Raw genomic sequence first — 25,969 nt, forward strand, 5'->3', positions numbered from 1 at the left:
ATCTACACTGGGAGTGTTAAAGTAGGCCACAGCCATGGGCTGCTGTGAGCCTGTCTAATAGCTCTCCTATCAGAGCGAGAAAAACTGTCTGCCATCTTTTTTTCAAGCATTTTACTGGAGGCTACTGGTGGACAAGACCGACTTCCTGTGCATTGTTTTTCTCTGAGAGCAGATTAGGCCACGCCCAAGTAAGGGTGGGAATCAGCAGGGATGTGGCGATACAATGTTTTATTGATATCTAGGTCACAATATGGTAATATTGTGATTCTGTATTTTTCTTGGACTTTGGTGCTTTGTGCTGTTCTACCCCCCCCTCGACTTTGAATTTGGGTTAAACATGACAGTAAGTAGTAATAATGTAATAACAGTAATAATATGGCTGTAAATGGATAAATAAGTGAACCCCATATTCCACAACAATATTTTAAGCCCTGAATTTCTACTCATTTAAACATCCTAGAGCTTGGTATAAGTAGGAAAATGTATATTTGATATAAAGTTTACTAAAGACTAAGAAATATCTTGATTTTTTTGTTGTGTCATTTTAAATCATTTCAAGTCTCGTGGAAGTTTGTTGACGCTCACTAAAAGCACCAGCCCTGCTCTAAAAAGTGTCATTCTGACGTTCCACTTGTATTTAATGGTAAAAATGTTACTTGTGAGATAATTCTTTGTCATGGCTCTGCCTCACTTAGTCATGTTTTTCTTGGTCCTGTGGCAGAGTCATGACAAAGCCTTTGGTTATGTGTGGAGAGAAACATATTATTGTCCTTTTGACAATAATATGCGTTCTCTCCAGTGTCTTGTCATTGGCCCCGCCCCTCTCGTTTCATGTATTGCTTCCCTGCCGTGTCTAATGTTTCCCACCTGCCCTCGTTGATTACCCTTCGTTTGTCTTCCCTATAAAATGCCCTCATGTTTCATTGTCCTGTGTTCGGTCATTGTGTGTGGTGTCCTTGCGTTCAGTGTACCCCTGTTCTTGTTTGCCTCCCTAGCCTGCTATTATTGCGCGTTCCTGCTGTTTTCGTTAGTCTAGTAAGTGTCCAGTTTAGTTTGTCAAGTGTGGTTATCTTAGTTTAGTGTCAGTTAGTCTTTGTCCTGTTTATCCTGTTATTCTGTTAATCTGTCATCCCCATCGTGGGTCTTTGTTTTGTTTCTTTGTTTTGTACTATTAAAATCTGTTTTGTTAACCCCTTCATCCTCGCTGCCTGCATCTGGGTTCTTTCCCCCTGAGAACCGTGACAATTCTTATTTAGATATGTGTGATTCATGTTATTGTAAACAAGTGCTGCTGGCATGATATATGTTCAGAATATACACAGACAAATAACTCTTTATAAGCTTGTCTTATTGTCTATTTGCATTTATTATGATAAATCTTTTTGACAATTTTTTATGACAAATCTGTGTCCTCCACTAGATGGCGATCTCCCATTTAGAGTCATAATACTAAAAGGAGTTTTTACAGAGGTCATGAGGCAAAATTCACAGAAAACTGTGTATGAAAGATTTAAAACCTACATAGATTACGATGACAAAAGCAGCTTTGTAACATGTAGCTTTGAAAACTCCTCTCACCTCAGAATGTACACGTCTCTTGTATGCCCGCTTTGTGTGCAGTTTTCAAGGTTGCACGTGCCAGCAGAACAGTCTCTCCTGTGAACGACTCTCTCCCTGTATCACTTGTGCTAAATAGAATCACATATGAGGGTCAGTGCGCAAGCGACAGCACATTACACATTGAATATAGCAGTATATAATGTTTGCACTGTACAGTATGTTAAGAAATAGGTCCAACATGCTACATCAGCAGTACACGAGACTTTGTGATGACTATCCGCAGGGGCCTTTTATGAAGTTGTTGAATGTGGTTTCTTCTACTCTTTATAAAAACCTTTATCTTATCTTCTTTGTGCAGTGTGTGCGTCTCACAGTAATTTTTGAGTTCTATGTTATATTTGCTTTGAGGAAATCTGACTTTAAAGTCCCAATGAAATCAAAATGGAATTTTGGCTTTTAGTCTGATATATGTAAACTTTAAGAATATCTGTAAACCAATGTGCTGATGATGTAAGCATTCAAAACTTAAAGATGTCCGCCAATACGGATCAACGGTTTTGATGATGTCATATCTTGCACTTCAGCTTGTCATCAGAATCCAGTCTGTGATTTTATAAACCATATAGACGGTTTCAGCCCTTTTATATGTCCCAGACTTAAAGGGGTCATATGGCGCGAAAACATGTTTTTATGTGTCTTTGGCGTGTTATAAGTTGCCCATGCATGTATTAGACGCGTAAAATTGCAAACATTTAAGTGTGGGAAAAAAAGTTGCATTCTATCTAAAAGCGAATGCTCACTCAGACCCGCCTGAAACACCTCGTGTAACCACACCCCCACAAATCTACGTCAGTTCGTGGTATGAGTTGACTAAGACCGCACAAATCTATATGCAAGTAAGAATCATTAACTGTTGAGTAGTTTTAATTGAATTCAATACAATTAATATACAATAAAATATGAATATAAATTAATATGAATATAAATTAAATATAAAATAAATTGTTATTTTTTAACCAAACACATCAGACCGGAAGTTAACTTCAGGCCAGGTGCGTGCGTCCGCTGAAACTGTCAGTAGACTCTATGCATGATCGTTTACACGTATTTGTCTCAGCCAGTGGAAGTGGAAGTGGCTTAGCACGCATGCTGAGATTTTCAAGGACGTACATCTTCACCCTGCCTGCATATAGTCTATAGACCTTTTTCACGTTTCCAGGTTTCTCAGCCGCAGAAGTCGTCATAGTTGGGTAAACTTCTATAGCGGTGAATGGGAGACTACCACAAATAAATTTTTTGCATTCTCATTTGCTCAAATAGCAAAAGAAAAACTCAACGATAGTGTTTTCACTACTTTCAACAAAAATTTATAAAATAGAGAGTCTGATGACAGCAGTCAAAAGAGAGAATGATGTCAAATTTACAGTGACTTCCATAGACGCTGTGTAAGTAGAAACACCCTCATATTAGCGTTAACAATTTTTTTGTAATTTGATGCAAGGGTAATCTAATACAAAGTGTAGTGTTACAAACGTGCATACATTAAAAAAAATATATATATATATAAACAACTTTGGAGGATTTACGATGCTGATAACCGTTGAATGCGTCATCACAGGCTTGTGAAAAGGTCATTATGTCCCACCCTAACTTCCTGTTTCAATGGAACAAAACGTCTCGGTTACGTATGTAACCTCGGTTCCCTGAAAGGAGGGAACGAGACATTGCGTATAGCTTACGCTATGGGGGTTCCCCCTCCTTCCTCAAATACTGAAGCTTGATTGCATCTCGATTGGGTCTCTGGGGTGGGGCAGCCTGGCGACGCGACTGCAGAAAACACGTGTCCAGCCTGTACTTGGCTGGTTGTTCAGGGGACGACCATTCAAGCCCCAAGTCTTGAACAGCTTCGGTGAGGATCCTCATCAGCTCTTCTTCGACCGGGGCAGAAGACTCAAGTGTTTCTGTGCAGCGGGACTACCAATCATACGATCCAGAGGCTGCAGATGACATCACTTCGTCACTGTCGTTGCCGTCTCCAGCCGCAGCCCCAAACGACACCAGATCCCACGCATCCTCCACGGGGCGGAGGCTGGGCTCCGCGAAGGATACCGGCGGTCCTCTTAAATGATGAGCATGTGGGACAGAGGGCCCACAGCATGTGGCTGCACCGGCCTTTCCTCCCGCAGCTCGGCGGTGACAGAGGGGGGACCCACTGGGTTAGGTGTGCAGTTGAGGATCACAGAGATCTTAGCACGGAGGGCCTTGATTGGCATCTGCTAGCAGAAGGGGCAGTCAGACCCGTTAAGCGCGGCTTCTACGTGGGCTCGGCCCAGACAGAAGACACACGCTGCATGCACGTCCGAAAGCTCCATAGGACCCCGCATGCGTCGCACTCCTTGAAAGACATCCAATCCTCTTGCCGGATCGCCAAAGGGGAACTTGTAAACGGCGTCCTCTTGTTAGCGTCGTCAACGGCGAGAAGTAATCTGTAATCTTTAGTTGATGCTTGCTTCGTGAAGGAGAAAGAATCTGAGTCAATGCCGCTCGGCGCAGACCTATATAGTGGTGGCTCCGCCCATAGCTTGGCGCTCGAACGTCGTTGGCCGGTAAAATTTACCGGCGTGATGCAATCAAGCTTCAGTATTTGAGGAAGGAGGGGGAACACCCCATAGCGTAAGCTATACGCAATGTAGAATGACCGACTTGAAAGGGAACTGCACATTTCAAAGGCACTTCAATGGCTTTTCTCTTCAGTTCTTTTAATTTGGTGTTAATTAAAAATAGTTTGTAGCCACTATTGAAAAAGAAATGACCACTAAGTAGTATTGGCATTGTTATACGAAGGTTAATTATAAGCATTGCAAGGTCCTTTTAGAGAAAATTCCAACAGAATTCGTAGATACCTTTCAAGTGCTGGTTAAGCCAAGGTCAAATATTATTTCTCCATTTAATTCTTCCTCAGCTTTTTCTGTTTTAGCGCAAGAATGTTAATCAGCTCATTATATCTCAGTCTGATAGGGCAGTGATTTGCTTTAGCCAGAAGTAAGAACGCTTATTCCTTTGGTCACAGAATAATTAATGTCACATATTAAACCTTTTAATTATGTATAGCTGCGTTCCAAAAATGTTCGGCGTCTCCTTCTTCAAATGAACAAATTATCAGCAATAAAGAGTTTTTTTTGAAGATTTTTCTGAGGTATATTCCGATTGGCCTTGTTTTTGCGACAAAGGATATGTTTCATTTTCTCTTAAGGAATTCGCTGCACCTTCTCATATAAAGCTCTTTATTTTCATCATATCTGTCTGAACACAATTATGTGCTTTCTGTGATATTCTGCTGGTGTGGTCAGGATGTGTAGTGGGTATAAACTCATTAAGTTCTGTGAGAGTTTTAGAAATTAGGTTAAACCTTAAAGGAACTCGTGAGATGAACCCCCGGTGGCATTTTGCAATCAAACAGACCAATGAAGAGCCTTAAATGTCAGTCTTTGTCCACAGGGTGCAATTAGACATTTAGGCCAAAAGACCACATTCTGCTCTCGAAGCAACAAAATCAATTTCTCTGTCCCTTGGCTGTTTATTTTTTAAACGCAGGTTTAATGGTTGTTTCGAGAGTTATTATGTAAGTTAAAGGGATAGTTCACCTAAAAATGAAAACTCTTTCTAATTATTCCAAACCTGTATCAAATTATCTGTTTGGTTGAACACAGAGAAAGATATTTGGAAGAATGCTTTTAACCAAACAGTTCTGGACCCCATTGACTACCATAGTAGGAAAACTTACAATGGTAGTCAAAACTGCCCCAGAACTGTTTGCTGTCCTAAATGCATAAAAATATCCTCTTTTGTGTTCAACAGAACAAAAAAAATATTAAGAAATTTTTCCTATTGTTGAGCTGTCCTTTAATGGGGAGATATACTGCATCTGTTCCGTATCCTCTATTGTCCTCTTATGAGAATTTCACAAATAAAATTGCTGATTTATTGGATTTAAACAATCCCTTTGATTGCAGTATTGTGTTAAGAGAATGCTGTTAAAAATGTTTGGTCCGTGTGATGCATCTGTCCTCTTCAGCCAGAGCCGTAGACCTTTTCCGTCTGCACGGAGTGCTATATTTAACCGACTTTTGTGACAAGTGGAAAGTGGAGGCTGCTGCTCTCTGCTCAGGGAGTCTGTCCATCACAGGCTACTGAAGCAGAACAGCCTTGTTGGGATCCCTAGAGAAAGCACAATGCTTAGCATGGCTCAGTGGAACGGTGCTTTTTTGCTGCCTGGACCAGCAATAAACACCTCTTTCTGTGCCATTCCGCAAGCCTTTCAAAAAGTCCCCACAGCTCCCCCCCCTCCTCTTCAGAGCGGGACACAGATGGTGTCAGAAAGGGAAGAGTTTAGGAGGAGACGGAAGAGTGACTGGGGGGCAGTGGTATTTGGCTGGCTGGCTGGTGGGAGGGACCCTTTGTGATGCAATGTTGCATACATAATGCCAAAGGGGTTCGAAATTCGCTGTTGCCATGACGACCTTTGTGCCTGGCTGCACTCCACTTTTTCTGCTGGAAGGCAGTCACTAGCAGTCTAGTAGTTTCTCTAATGACTTTACTCTCGATGAACGGAGATGAACGCAGTGTAGTGGAATATTGATGCGACAGAAGAAACACGGCTTGTTCTCCGCAGAGGCAGATTCTGGAGTATGGTACATGTGACGGTAAGAGCGCTCTTTTTCTTTGCTTTTTAATTTTTTCGAAAGCAACAGGTGGTTTATTGTTGAAAGAATTCATTCTGTTTTGGAGAAGTAGATTTTGGAGAATTTATGTTTTAATCAAATAAAAAATGTTGTTGGTCTCGGTTTGTACGTCAGATATGAACTTAAGTATTTTTTAAATAAACATAAATTAAGGGAGGTTAAAGGTTATGACTGTTTGCACTGCAAGTGCAACAAGGTCACAGTCTAAAGTGAGTGTGCTCACACTTTGGTTTGCACTGGCTACCGTTCACAGTTCCAGAATGTAGCCAAAAATTCTCTTCTATAAAAATGTCTTGAATTGAGACTTTGCATAACGTTTTGTGAAAAGTGTTTGAAAGCCGCAGTTAGAACCTCTTTAGTTACGCCGGCTGCATGTCGCCACAGTCTATAGAGCTCACTTCAACACTGAATGAGCATTTTTGTTTCCTTCATCTGGGTCCATGCCCAAAATAGCAGGTGATGCGTTCCGGAGCGCTCTTGGGTTTAACTCCTCCAGGGATGGTCTTTGACCTTGTGGCTGAGCGAACACATCCCAGACTCCTCAAAAACTGGGGACGTTGCATCAAGCATCGTCCCCGGGCAGACGCATAGTGTGTGTGACTGGATTTTCACAGTGATTACTTTAAAGAGGAGCGCTGGGATTTTGTCTCTGATTTAACATCGACAAGTTTGTCATTAAATGTTCGCCGGTGTATATCTAATTAAGTGCAGAGCGAGAGAGTTGTGCGAGTTCAGAATACTGTCTGTGATTTCTGCAGAAACTGTGCAGTGTGAATGCAGAGAATGGAGTGTTTAATTTGGTACTTTTTGAAGCCAATTAATTCTTTATGTCTTATCAAAGCTTGCTCATCTCTTAAGTTATCATTTATGTGTTTTATTACATTTTTTTTATATGGATTGGAATGCTCTTAAACATTTTTACAGACACTGCTACCGAAAGAGTGACCACATAGCTTCTGTTCATATGAAATACAAATAATCATAATAATTAAATATATCAATTGTTTCTCCTAGACACTAGTGGGATTCAGAGGAGAGGAAGTTGAGATGTAAAACGTAGAAAGACGTTAAAAAAAATTCTCTAGTCTCACATTGTGCTCATATTTGCTCGATACAAATTTTCAAATTATGCAATACGTATGTCATCCACATAAATTTTATAGCTCTATGTCAGAAAATGTTTCATTTTTGTCTAGATTTATTCCTCCGACAGATTTGAAAAATAAAAATTTGAGATGAAGTTGATACCTAAATAAAAGCGTAACCTCTTGGTCGTTTCGTCTACTCTCTCACTCTCTCTCTCACACACACACACACACGCACACACGCACGCACGCACGCACGCACGCACGCACGCACGCACGCACGCACACACACACACACACACAAACACTCTATGACAGTTTGACAGTTACTGGCGCATGTACAGTAAGTGCTTGTGTGATGCATGCTATAGACAGAATCAATCCCATAATTCTTTGTGGGATTCACATATACATTCCGACTGCTTTATGTGTGCAGGAGCTGCAGTTCGAGCGACTGACGCGGGAGTTGGAGGCTGAGAGGCAGATTGTTGCCACCCAGCTAGAGAGATGCAAGCTGGGTTCTGAAACCGGAAGCATGAGCAGCATCAGGTAGGACTGATACCTTTCAGTTACTCTAGCCATCACACCCCATCGCATGTCAAATCCGTTAAAGCCATCCATCTATCACACCCCACCACCTCCTCTTAACACCTCACCATCCAACTTGCAAAAGCTTTCAGGCGTCATATTGTACGTCATTTAAAGTGACTTTAGAATCCTGTGTCTCCTCCTGGTGTCCTCTTTAAAAGGTATCATTTTTACATTTTAGGATGACCAGAATCAGATTAAAGACGCTGAGATCGAAGTGCTATTTTAAACGCTCTCTAAAGTCTTTCACTTGTGCTGAGTAAACACAGGGTTAAGATTTTAAAGGAATAGTTCACGCAAATCGACATTCTCTCATAACTTACTTGCCGTATGACTTTCTTCAGTTGAACACAAACAAATCATTTTATCTTCTTATATGGAATCCAACATTTAGCGCTCCAAATTCAAATTTGGCTGTCATCGATGACATTGAGACATTAACATGCCACCATATTTGAACTCATAACTTGATTGTTTACACAATGTATTGATGGCCAAATGAGCTCAAAATATGGGTTTTCTCTCACAAATGCATTGTTTTGCTTTCTAAGACTCCATTTGGAGCCATTTGGATTACTTTAATGATGGATGGATGTGCTTTTGGGAGCTGCAACGTATTTTGTATCCCGTATAATAAGATAACATGACAGCATTTTAATATAAATTAATTATTTGTGTTTAAAGGTCCAGTGTGTAATTTTTGGAGGATCTATTAACAGAAATGCAATATAATATACATAACTATGTATAAAGACCTTACATAATGAAGCGTTATGTTTTTATTATCTTAGAATGAGCTATTTCTATCTACATACATCATGGGTACATGGAATTCGCCGTGTTGTTTCTACAGTAGCCCTAAACTGACAAACTGCTTTACAGAGCGTAACTAGATTATCTCTATAAACTAAATAAATGACATTTTAAAGAAAAATTTATAAAAGAAGACCTTTCAGGAGCTGATAAGGGTTTGTGATCAGCGTGTACAGTGAATATTTGAATTGCATTAAATAGACCCGTGTATTGTGCTGTCTTTGTTGCTGAGGATATTTGTGTGCTTATTCACCAAGCCTGAAAACTCAATAAATCAAATTTCCTTTATCTGTTCAGTCGATGAGACTCCCACGCCACTTGCTTCATTAAAGAGATTCTGTCGTACATGCTGATATCAAGTTTAAAGATATGCATTTGTATCAGTTGGCAGAGTGGAAGGAGCAATTGCACCGGGGCCACTGGGTCCGTGACATAAGCCCCCCGAATGAATTTATATGAAAATGAGAAAATATCCCTGGTTTCACTGGTACCACAAAAATATTATCAACATACTTCTGTGTTAGAAATTTCTAAGTCCTTTGGGTCACACTGTTTAGAGCATTAAGCTAATTATTCACATTTTTGATACTATACAGCATATTCACTTCATAAAGGGGAGAATTACAGGCAGCCTTTGCTTCTGGGGTTGTAGCCTATTTTCACTTGTCTGCTTTGTGGCACTTTTGTCACCTCTTTCCCACATTGGAAGAGAACTGCGAAGTCACATAGAGCAGAGTAAGAGGCATTTAATAAGAGACAATACAGTATAGATCAGGACATCATGTGGTTTTGCAATGAGGCTTTTAGGATCACAGTTAGGCCTACAGTATGTGTTGTATGCAGCCACATAGTTAGTAGCTGTGATTTGCGGTTGTAAAGTTCAGGGCAAAACCATCAAATTCCATTAGTGACAGATGACCCCATGCTAATATTCTTCATTGTACTAGTTTTCATATGCTGACTGTCTTATTGTTGGTTGTGTTGAAAGAGCCAGTGTATCAAATTTAGCGGCATCTAGTGATGAGGTTGTGAATTGCAACCAACGGCTCACTCCACCCCTCCCCTTTCAAAGCACTATGGAGGCTGACACTGGACTAAGATGTCGTCACGCACTGTAGAGCAGTTTGTCCGTTTAGGGCTACTGTAGAAACAACATGGTGAATTCCATGTAAGGGGACCTGCGGTGTATGTAGATAGAAATAGCTCGCTCCAAGGTAATAAAAACTTAACGCTTCATTATGTAAGGTCTTTATACACCTCTGAACACATAATTATGTATATTATGCATTTCTGTCCAAAAAATGACACATTGGACCTTTAACACCCTAAAAAGACCGGCAATGTTTTCCACGCTGTTCAGGCTGGTCTAAACTAGTTAATGCTGGTTTAATGCTTGCCTTGCTGTTGAACAAGTGCAACTAGAGAATCTGGTAAATCATCATCACCCTGAACCCCCTTGCAGGCACTTTGGCATCCCAGGCTGGATATCAGTAGCCAAACAACAACATATGCTGGAGATTAGTTATGTTGGTCTTTTCAGCAGGGTGGCTTTAAAAAGTATTTCCAGGTCAGATCGCTCCTCTGACAAAAATACGGCTTAGAGCCAAACAGGCTGCTCATGAAACAACATTATATCTAATCAGGTTTTAAATAGATCTTGATATTTTACTTTGCGCACTTTCATTGTTGTTTCTGCTGTTCAACAGACACATTCATTTGACGGCAGTGTTACTTTCCTGGTGTTCAATTTCAATTGCAGAACAATACGTGTACAATTTCTTTTGTGAGGCAGTAAACTGAAAATCACAGTATCCAGAGAAACACCATGGGCCAAAGAAAGCACTTTCAGCCAGTGACCCACTTGTTTAATGAAACGTGCGTCTTTTCAAACGCTTCTCCATTTTGAAACGTACAAATGCTGGCCTAGTTCTTAAGCTTACTGCTCGGTACTCTGCAAAAAACAATTCTGTACTTAGCTCATGTGTAAAATGCCTCTGTCTGCACTGTTACGTCTTGTAGAAAGCGAAGCGAAGTTGTCTTATTGTCTCTAGGAGGACCAAACCTCGGCACAGCACCAAACATCTGCTGCTCCGAATGAGCCTTTTGACTCTGTACTAGATGTTCGCTGATGAGCCCTATCCTGTAGTGTAGAGTTGTCTCGCTAAACGCTGTCTGTCGAGCACAGCGAGGGAGCATTAAGCCAAAGCTGTTTGACTGGTTTCCTGCCAGATTAGTCCAGCAGTCTCCTGTGAGCCTGGACTGCACTGGCTCTGAGACTGCATCTACAAATGTGTGCCTGGAGGACAGATAATACTCTGCTGGCATGTGCTGTAAATAAGTTGTATTGAGAAGACAATGTATCTGACAGTTCTTACTCTCTAATCTTGTTGTAGTAAAACTGCAGCCTGTAGCTTTGGAAGCTGGAGACTGCAGTTATTAGTATTCTATTCATAATGCATGCATGATATTTTTAATTTTGGCTAAAGTTGGTTAAAGTTGGCTTAATACATTCCTCTAGCTTAAGTGGTAGAGTGTGGTTACAAGTTCACATGTGATGGTCAGAAAAATGGTCAAAAAAGTACCCAAGCTATCACTGGGGCGGCCCCCTTTCAAAAAGTACACATTTGCAACTAAGGAGTGCATGTTAGTACATCAGAAGAACATTTTTGTACGAAAGAGTGCATATTAGTACCTCAAAGGCACACATTGATACCAAATCTACAGCTGCGGAAAAAATTAAGAGACCATTTCAAGATCAGTTTTTCATTCTGTGAGCTACTAACAAAATTAAAACTGGAGAAACAGGTCAAAATAACAGAAAAGATGCTCTGTATTTTTCAGACCTCAAATACTGCAAAGCAAACAAGTTCATATTTACATTTACATTTATTAATTTGGCAGACGCTTTTATCCAAGTAGGAGAGCAGGAGAGCATATAAACATTTTGTCAAGACGTTAAACAGTACCGTTAGTTTACAAGGCCATGCTACTAGGAGGTTTAAAGCTGGAGTAAGCAAAGGAGAGACTACATTTTTTATATCATTTTATTTTTTTAGACACAAGACGGTATGTTTTGAGTTGTTTTTTGAAAGTCGTGAAGGATGCTGCAGTTCGGGTGGAGGCTGGCAGTTCATTCCACCACAGGGGAACCGAATGAGTAAAGGCTTTTGAATGCGATTTGGTGCCTCGTGATGGAACAACCAGGCGTCGCTCATTTTCAGACCGAAGATGACGGTTGGGGATGTAGACCTGGAGCAGTGAGTTAAGGTAAAGGGGCTAATTTGCCATTAGCGTTCTGAAGGCCAGTGTCAGCGATTTAAGCTTGATGCAGGCGGCAACTGGCATCCAGTGAAGTGAAATCAGGAGGGGTGTTTCATGGGTTCTTTTAGGCTGATTGAAAACTAGATGTGCAGCTGCATTCTGGATCATTTGCAAGGGCTTGACTGCATTGGTTGGAAGGCCGGCCATTAGAGAATTGCAGTAATCCAGTCTTGATATGACCAGAGCTTGGACTAGCAGCTGAGAGGCATGCTCCGACAGGAACGGCCTGATTTTCCTGATGTTGTAGAGGACATACCTGCAAGTGGAAGAGGTTGCTGCGATGTGGGAGGTGAATTTCAGCTGGTCGTCTAACATCACCCCCAGGTTCCTCACAGACTTGGTGGGTGTTATAGTTGAGGATCCGAGCTGAATTATAAGGTGGTGTTCAATTGATGGGTGGGCTGGTATAACCAGGAGTTCTGTCTTGAAGAGGTTGAGTTGTAGGTGATGCTCTTTCATCCAAGAAGAGATGTCCAGAAGGCAGGCAGAGACACGGGCAGAGATGGTGGGGTGATCTGGCTGAAAGGAGAAATGAAGCAGCGTATCATCTGCATAAAAATGGTATGAGAACCCATGTGCCTTCATAATTGGACCCACAGACAGGAGAGCGGTCTCCGTAGAATGTCCTTTCTTGAAGCCGGATTGCTGACTGTCCAGAAGGTCGTGCTGTGAGAGATTGGCAGAGAGTTGAGATTGGTCTGCAGTTGCAGACCACTGACCACTTTTAAACAATACAACAGTAATATTTGTGCATGTGATTAGGAAAAATTCAAAATATTTTTGTAGCAAGCTCAATAAAAGGGAAGGAAGGAGGCGGGAACCGGCGAACATTTAACAAACTTTAATAAAATAAATAAACAATAACACGGAAGTAAAATGGCCGACACACAAACATAAAGCAAACATTACATGATCTGGGCCCGGTCCTCTCTCGTCAGCAGTCCTGTCGCTCGTCCTCTTATGCTCCCGATCTCCTCCGTGAGGCATGCGGGACCAGTGCGCGTACAGCTGATACTCATTATCACTCACGCCACCGGCCCCGCCTTCCTGCCCCACGGCTCTCGTCCCGCCTTCCTCGCTACAATTTTGTTTACGTGATAACCTGGATTTTGTCTGATCCTGCTGTCAGTCTTTAACATTGCTGCTGGATGACTTTGTCACTCCTGAGGTTTGATTTGGTTGAAATTCAACAGACAATGGACTGGAATGGCCACAATGAATGAAATGAATCAGCATTTCTATATATGCATTTTAACTGTCATCAATAGCAACATTTTCATATGCAACTGGCGCCATGGAGCTTAACATTTTTTGACTGCATTAAAAAAGATATTAGCATACTTAAAGGACACATCATAGGTTTTGTTTACAGTTGCTCTCCAGAAGCAAGGGTTGCGTTAGAGCATTCTGAATTTAACTTATTTATAGAAAGTTACCTTCTGTTATTTCAGAGAAATGTAAACAATTACGCTAATATGTTATGTAGAATTATTCACTGTATTTTAAATTGCTCAAAACAATATTGTGCAAATCAGTTATCATGCTAAACCACATCATTAAATACCGTCTAGTAGTCACAGGTTTGATTTACCAGAAACACACATAGCCTACTGATAAAACTTTTACTGTATAATGCATATTTGGTATCAAATGCCTGTGTGAAAGATAACTCAGAAAGTCTGTTTAGGGTTTGATTGAAACCATTATTTATCCACTGAACTGAGAAATTATTTGTACTATATTAAGAGATGTTTTTGAGATTTATTGGCTAGTTGAGTATTGATTAATGTATATATAATAGTGTATTAGTGTTTACACTATTACACTAAAAATAGTGTTTGATTGATAATTGACTCTAAATCAGGATATTGCGAAATTTGGAAGCTTGACTGCAGGAAATATCTCTCGCCTCATGTTGAACCTACAGTATGTTAGGGTAATAATAGGGTAATCAGTAAAAACCATCACATCTGTGTGCACGTGGGGTGTCTGTACACAGACAATCATCTACCCTTACAGGATTTTAAGCATATTAAGGGTGTCTGCCGCTCTTGGCTGACTCACACTGTGTGTCTCCCCCGTACATTAAAGGTGTGATGAACTGAGCTTGTTTATTGTTTTATACTGTTGTATGAGGTCTACTTATGACGTTCGCGTGATTTTTACATTCAAAAACATCAAAATCAATAAGTAATAGGTTATTTTCTACCCAGGTTTTGAGGCCAGCTCTACAAACGCTCGGTTTTAATGGGCGTGCTGCATTGAAGTAAACTCCCACCGCTTTGATTGGATAGCAGTTTGCGTAGTTGGAGCCTTCTGTGAATTTGGTTAGAGACGTAACGTTAGGTTACACATTAGCACCATTCACAGTTTTCGCACGGTATTAGTATTATCTGGAGACCTCCTGTGATTTATAAATGACCTCCCCACATCAGTATTTCATGTGACGCATTCGCACGGGATGATTTTACTCAAATTTACTGACTTATTTCCCGGATATGATGGCAAGGCTTTGCGTATAGTTTGTATAGCCTATACAGTTGTATTGCGTTTAATGATATATGATCGTACCTGTTAGCATTTGAGACCCGTGATCGCGAACAGGACAAAAGAGCACCGCGATCGCGGGTCTCAAATGTTACGAGAGTTTCCATGATAAATAAACAAATGGGAGACTCCCAGTAACTTATGGATATGACCCAGCACCTGAAATAATACCAAAACACTTCAAAACAGCCTCCATTATTCGCAAACGGTGTATAAAACCTTGAAAAATAATATATGATCCCACCAAATCACAGAGATCCCGATTCGCACGGGTTTAAGATCAGAAAGATCTTTAGAGGTCCCCAGGTAAAACTAATCTCGTGCGAATAGTGCTCAGGGCACATCAAGCGATCTCTAACAAAGCATAGTGATGCATAGTATAAAAATTTTTTAATCACATAAGATTGCTGCTCCATTCCTATCGGATCCAATATTGACGGCACAGCACTGCTTTAAAATTTTAGTCTCTCCACAAATCCAGTGTCGACCTGTGCCTTGTTCACAAAGGAATCCGCGGTGAAATGAAGCGAACAAACGCTCCATGTTTTTCCCACATGAGCTGGAACGTCTTTAAAAATAAACTTTAACCCCCCGCATTCCTAATATCGGAATCTGAAGGAAGGTTATGCAGCGACTGTATTCTTCCACAACCAGGGATGGCACAATATTTAGCGATCTTTAACGGCAGGTTTGTTTATTGCTTGCTCGCTCTATCTGGTTCCGCGCCACTTGTGTTACTTCAGAATTGTCATGCACGAACCAGTGGGCGGGGCTAGAGAAGTAGTCGTTGATATTCTTTCTGTGGAGGCGGTGTTCAACCTATCAATGTCGTCATAGATATTGCATTCCATAACCTGGCGTTCGCTGGGCCTGGTGTCAATAACAGTTGTAATCTCAGTAACAAAGGCGTTTTCAGTTCTGACACTTACATGATGTTCGCATAAATACGATTCCCTCTTCAAACAAAAGCTCGGGTTAAAATTGTGATTTTAATTCATGAAGGTATTGATTTAGCAGGCAATCTGTCGGGCTAAAGAGGTGATGAAAGCCTCTACTGCTCAAGATAAATTATAAGCCTGGACTGCTTGACTTTGGCCTGACCATGAGGACTTATAAACCCAGTTTGGTGATGGGGATGCAAGAACACTGTCTGCACCTCAATTACCGGGCCGTTTTAGAAATTGCTGCCTTGCAGTTGGCACTAGATTAGTGGTTTTCAACTGGTGGGTTGCGACCCAAACGGGTAGACTGTTCTGATAGGTGGTGGACAATAGAGAAAAGCTAATTATTTTTCAACACTTTACAGTAAGGTTAAATTAGTTAACTTTTGTTGAATTAAATAAAAATACTTTCATATTTACAGATTTTGTTTTACTAATAACATTTTTCAAATTGCAATAATTTCCAATGAAATAAATGATGTAAAAAAAACTTTATAATAAAGTGTTAGCATAAAGGCTAATGAAAAACACTTTTGGTGTCACTGTTAAAGAGGAAAGTGTTTTATAACATTTCATGGCTGTCTGTCGCTGCAGAAACAGTGGCACACACTCCATCTGCCTCGTGACAGAGTGGCACACTGCCGTCTAGTTTAACTAAACCGGCCTAGCATAGCGCAGATCTTAACCACTGAGCTCCCTGCTTGTGACATCTCTCTCGCTGTCAGCCTAATGACCCAGCACATCCTCACACAGACCCGAAATAACATTTCATCCTTTTAGAAAGTACACTTGTTAGAGGAAATGTGCCATTGATTCTGTAATTGCTTATGCTAACTGCTGTTGTCTTAGCCTCATGACGGCGCTCTGGGAATAGAGCTCTGTTCATCTTTGTGCTGCAGTATTAGCCCTGAGGATACGCCTTGTTTCATTGTTTACACTATCAATCTCCCACTGAAGCACTAAAAGTACATAGAGTGTATTTACCTTTAGGAACATTTATGAACCGTATTGTTGCATAGTAAACATAATGTGATTTGTAGTATTATATAAGTATTTGCAGTAAAGTTTGGTAGCCACGGGTGCTGTAAAACAATTGTTAGCTTATTATCGTAGATATGTAAATAAATTAATTGATGGTTTCTATAGAATAAAATGTTATTTGTTATGAAAAGAGATCTAAATGCATTTAGAAACTATTGCTATATTAGCCTAATAGAACTACGTTTCAAATGCAAAAGTTTCACACCAGAAAATTTAGTTTCCACCAGAACTAACAAAAAAGTATCATTATTTACTTTGGAGTATCATGTATAAACCATGGTATCTAAAATACACTGTTCAAAAGTTTTAGGTCACTTTGTTTTAGGCAAAAATCTGAATGTTCAAATGAGTTGTTATAATTGTGGCAATATATAAATTCTTACATTAGAAAACTAAACTAAAAAGTATTTGAAATGGATGCTGTAGTGTAGACCAAATAATGATGAAAAATCAGCCAATAAGAGTCCAGGACAGATGGGAACTCCTTCAAAGCTGTTTAAAAGCATCCTAGGGTGAGATCTCAAGATGTTGGCTGATAAAATGCCAATGGAACATTTTTGCAAAGCGTGACTGGAGAATGCTCTAATATAACATAGTTTTGTTTTCCATAGTTAGAGTGAATTGCCCTAAAGTAGGACACCTATGGTCTAGTGTTTATTAGTTTCTCGTTTGTTATCTACAATTTCTCCTTTGATTTGATTAGGTCACATCCTGGGGTTTTTTAAATGGTGTTGGGTGTAGTAACGTTCTGGCTACACATAATATGGGCATACCCATATTATGGCAATTCACACTGCATTTCTGCAAAAAAAATATGTTCATTTAAATTATTTTGTTAACTTTCACCTCAAAATAATTGATTTGTCGTGAGCAAATTAACTTTTTTTGTATTAAACATCTATATTTTAACCATATATAATTAAAGGTGTTGGCTCTCGCAGGAAGCAGCAGAGAGCACAGTATTTACTCACAAAGTAAAGCTGCATACAGACAGTACATGCACTTTATTTTAACATGTTCTGTCTAAATCCAGTCATGAGAGCAAAGCATGCTGCGAACTTAACCCGGTGTGATTTAGTTAGTCAATGAAAAGGATTCATGTTCTCCCAACACCAATGGATTAAGTTATGTTAAAGAGTCATCTATTTATGTCAGTATTACACATTGCAATTGTGTTTGAACAAGAAACCTGTACAATGTGTTTGATCAAACTACATTGCTTAAGTTTTTTAGATATTTTAACCTTTAAATATCATGTTTTTGAGTAAATGTTATTAATAAATCTATTATTCTAAAATGTGGAAAAATATGAATAAAGAATGAGTCAGTGACCTTAATGTCCCCGTGAACCAGAAGTTGCGATCGTTTTTACTTCCGTAGTTTGACGCATTTCCGAGTGAAGTTGAATTTCTAATGAGAAAAATAGTGGGTGTGGTTCGTCTTTTTCTGCAATTTGATTGGATGTATAAAAACAGCTGTTGCATTTTGAAATGGATGTTAACGGATGCTCCGCCCAAGCCGTCTAGCATACGTCATTTAAGATGGATAGTCATTATTACAGGAAGGAAGTGCATTTTCAGATTTTAACTAAAGATTATGAGGGCACACACATTTTAAAAAGAGAATGACACACATTGATAAACTATTAGGCATTGTAATTTTTATTTCACTGGGACTTTAAACTTTTGATTGACAATGTACATCAAAGTTTAGTGGTATTACCATCTGACACCATAGCATAAGCACAGTTTTTTTGTGTAACAAACCAGGTAGAGTTACTATAGTAAAACTGTGGTCGATTTTTGTAGGGTAGTTCCCAGACAAGAGCCATTTGGTGTCTGGGCTGCAGAGGTATCTGGGGACTTGTGTTTATGTTGCTATGAATCTTAGTGAGAGAGTATTTTACCTTAATGCCATTCATATAAACTAAAAAAAGAGTTTTTGCAGTTATAAACCAGCTGGTGAGCATCTGTATCACACCAGTTATTGCCTTTAAATCAACAGACACAGTTCTGTTGTAAAAAAAAAGACAGTCATGATTCAGCACTTTGAGGACCTCTCTCATTACGGGATGCTCTCTCGCTCCGGGATTGAAATGTATTCCTCTCTGAGGACTGTGTTAGATCTCTCTTGATTTGCAGTGTATCATATCTCATTCAATGAAAAGCACAAAAGCCCACACAGGATTTTCTGCTTTTCTCATGTCCTTGGTTTAAGAAGCACCAGCTTTCCTGTGGCTCAGTGGTTAGAGCATGGCACAAGCAATGCCAGGGTCATGGGTCCGATCCCAGGAGATTGCATATAGTCAGAAACAAATGCATAATACAATGCAATGTAAGTCGCTTTGGATAAAAGCGTCTGCCAAATGCGTAAATGTAAATGCTATTATTAACCAGTGGCGGAGTGGCTATAAAGCAACCGTGCCTTCCCAAAGGAATGAAATGTCAAAAATGAGATCTCTTTAATATTTCAATTGTTTCTCCTCGACAGCAATGAGTTTAAATGGGCAAATCGAGTCATTTGCTTAAGTCTTCTGTGTCTCATCAGGAGTCTCAGATGAGATCTCAACTTCTACGATCAGAAGTCAGAGATCTCACAATGAATTCAATGAATATGAATTTTGTTGTTCTGTAATCATATTGTATGTCAACAATGATCTATTGTGTATGTTTTCATTTTCCATATGGAATAACAGAGTTGGTACTTTAATACTTTTTGCACAATTAAGAACTTCAGTATTTCTCCAGAGCTGTAAATGAGCAACATATGAACAATCTGCGTTTATTTTTGAGGCCAAATGACTACATTGATCAAAAAGATGAATTCTATTTTAATAGCTTATATTTTGCTGATAAGTGGATTTTTAAATCATGAATCTCACATGCAGTAACAGGACTATTTTAGTCACATTTATCTAGAGTTTAATGATGGGTGGCCCAGCCCTTTACGCACGAGTAATTCTGTTCTGCATTCATTAATACAATCACATGACACCCTTTCACATGCTCTGTCAGTATGGCCTATACATCGCAGAGAATCAGTGCCCCTGTACTGAAACATGGGAAAATATGAGCATTTAGCCCCACCCCTTCTTCCAAGACATGTCAAATCCCCAGTTTGTTCAATGTGTATAAGCTTTGACTTTTGCATTTAACCACAAACATGGAAGCTTGAGATAGTCTTCTATGGCAACAAGTTATGTTCATTCTATTTAGATCATCATAAACATTTAGCCTAAAAATGCAGACAGCTTCTCTTTCTTTGTGGCATGCGTCTGTTTTTCTGACCCTCAATTGGAAGCCACTCATTGACCCCCAGCAGTTTGGGGCCGGTCCATTTCTCTCCCTCCCTCTATGATTCTTTTCACATACGTTAGCAGTGAACAAAAGCTGCTCTCAGCTTTGTTCTGGCTTTTCATAGCACACTTTCTCTCTTTCACACCAAAATCTCTGCTTTCTTTCTTCTGTGACAATGCAGGGGAAAAACATGCACAAAACCCTTTTTGTATGCTGCGGTCTAGTCGGGTAGGTTTTCTAATGCAGGTTCAAAAATGAAGATACAATAAGTTAAAGGGGTCATATGGCGCGAATACGTGTTTTTCTGTGTCTTTGGTGTGTTATAAGTTGCCCATGCATGTATTAGCCACGTATAATTGCAAAAGTTAAAGTGTCGGAACAAAAGATGCATTCTATCTAAAAGCGAATGCTCATCCAGACCTGCCTGAAACGCCTCGTGTAACCACACCCCCACAAATCCATGTCAGTTCGTGGTATGAGTTGACGAAGACCGCAAAAATGTATACGCAAGTCAGTACTGTCAGTACAATTGCTTTTTAACCTGATTTTCCAAATATGGTAAGAGGCGTTACATTTCTGTCGCACGCTTGCAGTATTCGACCAATCACTAAGCACTGGTTAACTGGCCAATCATAGCACACCTCGCTTTTCAGAGCCATGAGCTTTGTTAAAAACCCGAGGCGGGGTTTCAGAGAGGCGGGGCAAAGTGGAGATACAAACAAGCACGGTATGTGGATAATACAGCGTTTTTGAACCTTCAATCGTGTATACACATTGCATTACATCTTAAACAAATGATAATATTCGTTTTAGCCCTGTCATATGACCCCTTTAAAATAGAATGGTGTTGGATTGAAATAGATGACGTGAGATTTCTAGAGATAAGATTATAAATGTGACAGGTGCTGTAAGATGTTGTCACTTCTTGTTGAAACAAATAAATCAAATTGTCACAGAACGGAACAAAAATGATCATTTTAAAATTTATCACGTACCTTTTAATAGTAAATTCATAAAACCCAGAAAACCTGATAATAATTTTGCAGTGGTCTTATTTTTTCTGTGTTTGTGTATTTTAAATTCGTATTTGTTTTATGTTCATTTTGAAAGATTATCGTTCCAGTCCTGGTTGCTGATTGGATAATGTAGCATTCCAGCAGTGCTAATTTACAACATTTGTTCACCTGGCTACTATTTATATCACAGCGTAACACCCTCAGAGGCCAACTGTTAACCTCAGCGCTAGGCATGCCTACGTGTCAGAGAAAATTATGACACTTCATTAGTTCCCTGTTGCTTGGCTTTGGCTATCATTCTGTTTTCATACTTCCTTTTGTTTATTGATGTAAACCAGGAAAGTAATTTTATGTGGCCTTTAGGTGTTATAAGTAACTCACTGTAAACACAACTGTAGGCAAAATGAAGGTATTTTCAAATCAGAGCGCTAATTGTAATGCTTTAAATCACATTGCCTCAAGTGTTTCGGCTAATATGTTGAGTCAATATGGAAATGGAGCACATAAAGAACAGTGATGAAGTACTGACCACACAATGACCCACAGCTGTGATTGCCTCATCTGTCATGTCATTATTCTCAATCCAGATTATTTTGGGGGGGATATCTTCATCCTAAAAGGCTTTAATGATCCCCATGAAGACAGACTCATTCTGTGCTATCAGCGTGATGTTATCTCTCCCGTGCCTCTTCAAGAGCAATATCACAATCGTCAGCCTAATACCATCCTGGAAATTGAAGCACAATTTCCAGGCAGAAGGGACAATTAACTGGGAACTCTTTATTTATTTATTTTTGATTTTGCACCTCAGTTTAAATCTAATTTAGACGACATTTTTATTTTTGGATGTAATTACCTGACATATCTTGTCAGTAATTGTCGTTTATTGGAAGCTATTAGGATAAAAACAGTTAATGCTTGTTTGAAAGCAGGTTGACTCACTCACTAGGGTGAAGGGGCGGGGGTTGTCGGGTGGGTAGAAATGCCTCGTGGCTCATCTCTGTTGCTCACTTGTCTCTGACAAGGCATTGTTCACGCTAGAATCGGTGATGAATGGGTTTTAGCAGGACAACGCCACAGCCCTATTAACATGTGCTGTTTTGTTTTCTTCTGCGATTCGTCAGCCCCCTGCACAAACACGGACAGTTTCACAAAATGAATCCTTACATTCTCGCCGGAGGAAAATCAATAGAGTGATTTGGCCGCTGCTGTAGACTCCCAAGGACAATGGGTGAGCGTTTAGCCTTCTGATAGCATTATGGGTAGGCCAAGGTGGTATTTACCATGTGCTGGCAAACCTAGTCATCGATTATGGGCGTGGAGCTCGACTTTTTTTCTTTGAGCGATCACTTCCACATAATCCATAATCATCATCACCAATGTTTGTGTTTCAAATAGAGATGATGTTTTATTGATCCATGAGATGCGTGATTCTGAAAGTGCAGAAATGGCTTTATGAACTTGATGGGCAAACAGTTACAGTTTATTTAATTTAAAGCATTTGGTAATTGCGAGTCAGAATTGTGGATTTAAGTGAAATCTCTGCTCTCAGCGGCCTTATTTTTAAAGGCAGTTATTTCAGTCATACAAGACCAAGTCCTATTCACTTGAACAGGGGAAGACAAATCAACAATTAAACCTGACATTTGCAGTAACGTAAGTTTACTAGTGAACTATTACTAGTGCTTACTATTTTTACTAGTGCTGTCAAATCGATTAATCATGATTAATCTGGAGTATATTATTAATTTTTCTTAAATACTTGTGTGTTTATGTATTTACTGTATATCTATATGTACATAAAATATACACACCACACACACACACACATATGTGTTTGTGTTATAAACAAAAACATTTATTTTGGAATCGATTAATCGCGATTAATTGATTTCACGGCACAATTTTTTACTCTTCCGATTCCTCTAAAAATCACCTTTTCCAGATGGCTCTGGGCATGCGCACAGGTTCGCTCTGTACATAGCCCCCCCACCAGAGAATCAGTCTTTAACTATTGATGATTGGCTCTTTTTACTGGAAGGCGGGACTATATTGAGTGTTTGCCTATTTAAAGTAATAGAAGTGCAGCATCTTGTTAATATCTATAATCTATGCCCCTATCTACAGTAAGTTTGGTACGGGTGCATAAACCACGTTATCTCTTTATTTATGGTAGGAAAATGTCCTTTTCTGTTGCAGCTTGTCAGTGCCTCTGTGTAAAAAGTGAGGCTTAGGAAGATATGGTTAACCGACTTTTCAAGATTACAGGATCAGGGTCTTATTTACACTTGAATAATGGTGTTCTTCTACATCACATCTATTCTTTTTCTCTCCCCATTTATCTTACAGTTCTGCAGATGAGAAGTTTCGCTGGAACAACCAAGGTAATTTCCCCTCGCTCAAATTGTCTTCCTCTTGTTCCTACAATGATCCCGCCCATTGCTTTGTCTTTTTAAAATCCGTGGTTGAACGTTAAGAAGTGAATGTTGTATAAAGAGCATCTTCTGCTGTGTGCTGTGGCACCTCTCATCATCTATCAGACCCCGCATGTCAGAGTGAAACATGTTGACTGCATTGATTGTGCTACACAACTTGGCTGAAGACGACACCCTCTGACTTCCACAACATAAAACACAGAGGAGAGACTGAGATAGAAGAGCAGGAGCAGTGCGGCGTATAAATGATTCATGAGAGCTCACGGTCACGCTACACTCTTTAAAATACTGCGCTCCTGATGAAGCATCCCAAACAAAACCACATTAAGCATCACGTGTCACTGAATGCCACAGTAGAGAGAAACTGTTTAAGGTTGTAGTTCATGCCAGCTTTGTTTGTGATTAAAATAGGTAGCTAGCTTTTTTTGTGTAAAAAGATTGTGACGGTTTTTTTGAATACGTAATATGTCTGCTAAGTGGAGTTCGCTATCATTTATCTTGTGTTTTTCCTCACAGATGGACAAAAAGATATAGAGGAAGAGCTTACCACCGGTCTGGAACTTGTAGATTCCTGCATCCGCTCTCTTCAGGAATCTGGTATTCTGGATGCACAGGAATTCACTGCGGGCGAAAGTAAGTATTATGTTAAATGCTTTAGCTGTGTGTTCCGTGTTTATTGTTGGCTTTTGAGGCAAAATGTTAAGTGCTCTCTTGTTGTAGGTCACTTTGGATAAAAGCGTCTGCTAAATCAAATGAAAATGAAAATGGTGGACGTTTAACGCAATTACGATTTTACAGACGACTGAGATTTCAAATGTCTCCATAGAAGTTCTGCTCCTGCAGAGTTCTGATCTTAAACTGAAATGATTAACTGTAATTTACATTTTGTACATATTCTCAGACAGAAATGAATGTGTGTCAGGCCATAATATGAGCGTGCAGGTGTTCCTCAGTTCTGTAGATCCACACAGGCTGTGTTCTGTATATCCTTTAGCTTTGTGAAAATCATGAGCAAACACTAGCTGCCTTACTATGTATGTTCCTGGCTTATTCAGTGAATTGAGGTCATTTTTTCACTTCCCAGTTTTTGTATGTTTTAAGTTTAATCGCTTGAGCCGTCACATATTTGTGATTTGAGAGCGAGCGTTGACGTCACCAGCTGCTGATAGAGAGGTGTGCAGAATAGGTGGTTTGCATTCCATATACGCATTCACACGTTACACAGCTACACAATCTTTTTAATGAGCCATTATACAAAACATACACAGTATATTTTATATGTACATGATGTTTATATAATGTATATATACTATTTAAATGTATATATAGTGAAAGTGAAAGTGACCTATTAGTCAGATATGGTGACCCATACCCGAAATGTGACCTCTGCTTTTAACCCATCCAGAGAGTAGTGAACACACGCACAGCAAGTGAACACACCCGGAGCAGTGGGCAGTAGGGGTAAGGTGCCTTGCTCAAGGCTCCTCAGTTGTTACTCGTCGGCCCTGGGAATCGAACCGGCAACCTTCTGGTCACGAGTCCAACTCTCTAACCATTAGGCCACGACTGCCTATATACACCCTTTAGTAGTAGCTCCGATCTGAAATGCAGGTCATGTAGTTTGGAGATAAAACCCCACTCCCCAAACAGATAAGTGACCACCTGGACATAGATCATACACCGCACAGGCACTCTGTATGCCAGCAAATGGACCCTTAAGATGTCTGAGACGCATGGCTTGAGACTGGAGAAGGACCATAAGTCTGATTATACATTTATGAACGCTCAGGTCTAACTGTAAATGTGCCTGTTTTTGAATCTGATAGTAGGTAAAGTGGTAAACTCCAGACATTTTCAATAACCACATCTGGGTAGTTTCTGATATACTAGGACATCTGAAATATCTTCACTGGGTTTAGTCGTGCAGTCACATTTTACGTGCCTGTAAGTGCGAGTGTATATGGGAATTATTTTCATAGACTGCAAACCTTTATTGGCTTTCCTTTATCTTTATGACTTGTTTTGGTTTGTTACACAGAAATAATTGAAGCTCGCTAAAATGAGATTGAAAGACATTTCTAATATTTTATTCATCTTACAGCGTGTCGAGGCATGTAGACCTCTTGTAAACTGATTTTATTGCTCTGCCAGTACAACCATGTAAACTGGCATCTCTTTAAAAGATGCAACATTTTTCTGTGCTGTCAGACACTTTCAGAGGAGAAACACGTGCATGAATAAGCAGAACGAATAACACAAACTACATGCCATCACGATGGAAGTAGCAGGCTGTCGGAGAAATTGGTATTAAATACAAAAAAGAAAAAGTGTATGATTTTAGTCGTACTAATTCTAAAATAGCGGATAAGGTGATTTTAACATTGGATGGTTCAATTATTGAAAGAGTAGGGTCATATAAATACTTGGGGGTATGGTTAGATGAAAAACTTGCTTTTAATGCACACATTGATAATCTGTTGAAGAAGCTTAAACCAAAACTTGGGTTCTTTTATTGTTTAAAAAACTGCTTTCCCTTTGAGGCTAGGAGAAAACTAGTAGAGAGTACTTTTTTATCTGTAATTGA

The 25,969-nt window shown here is 39.7% G+C and overlaps 1 protein-coding gene across 10 annotated transcripts in view; it reads left to right on the forward strand.

The window, feature by feature from the left end:
* ctnnd2b (catenin (cadherin-associated protein), delta 2b) overlaps nucleotides 1-25,969 on the forward strand; it is an 88,407-nt gene that overhangs the window by 18,468 nt on the left and 43,970 nt on the right. For 9 of the 10 annotated variants that reach the window (XM_057333860.1, XM_057333861.1, XM_057333862.1 and 6 more), the window contains exons 3-5: nucleotides 7,824-7,936; nucleotides 23,300-23,334; nucleotides 23,902-24,018. In XM_057333860.1, the coding sequence (XP_057189843.1) occupies nucleotides 7,824-7,936; nucleotides 23,300-23,334; nucleotides 23,902-24,018 (265 nt within the window). Of the gene's footprint in view, nucleotides 1-6,060; nucleotides 6,264-7,823; nucleotides 7,937-23,299; nucleotides 23,335-23,901; nucleotides 24,019-25,969 lie in introns of those variants that run through there. The other variant, XM_057333867.1, reaches the window with a different exon arrangement.

This window comes from Triplophysa rosa, linkage group LG5 (genome assembly GCF_024868665.1).
Source record: "Triplophysa rosa linkage group LG5, Trosa_1v2, whole genome shotgun sequence".
Classification (NCBI taxonomy): Eukaryota; Metazoa; Chordata; class Actinopteri; order Cypriniformes; family Nemacheilidae; genus Triplophysa; species Triplophysa rosa.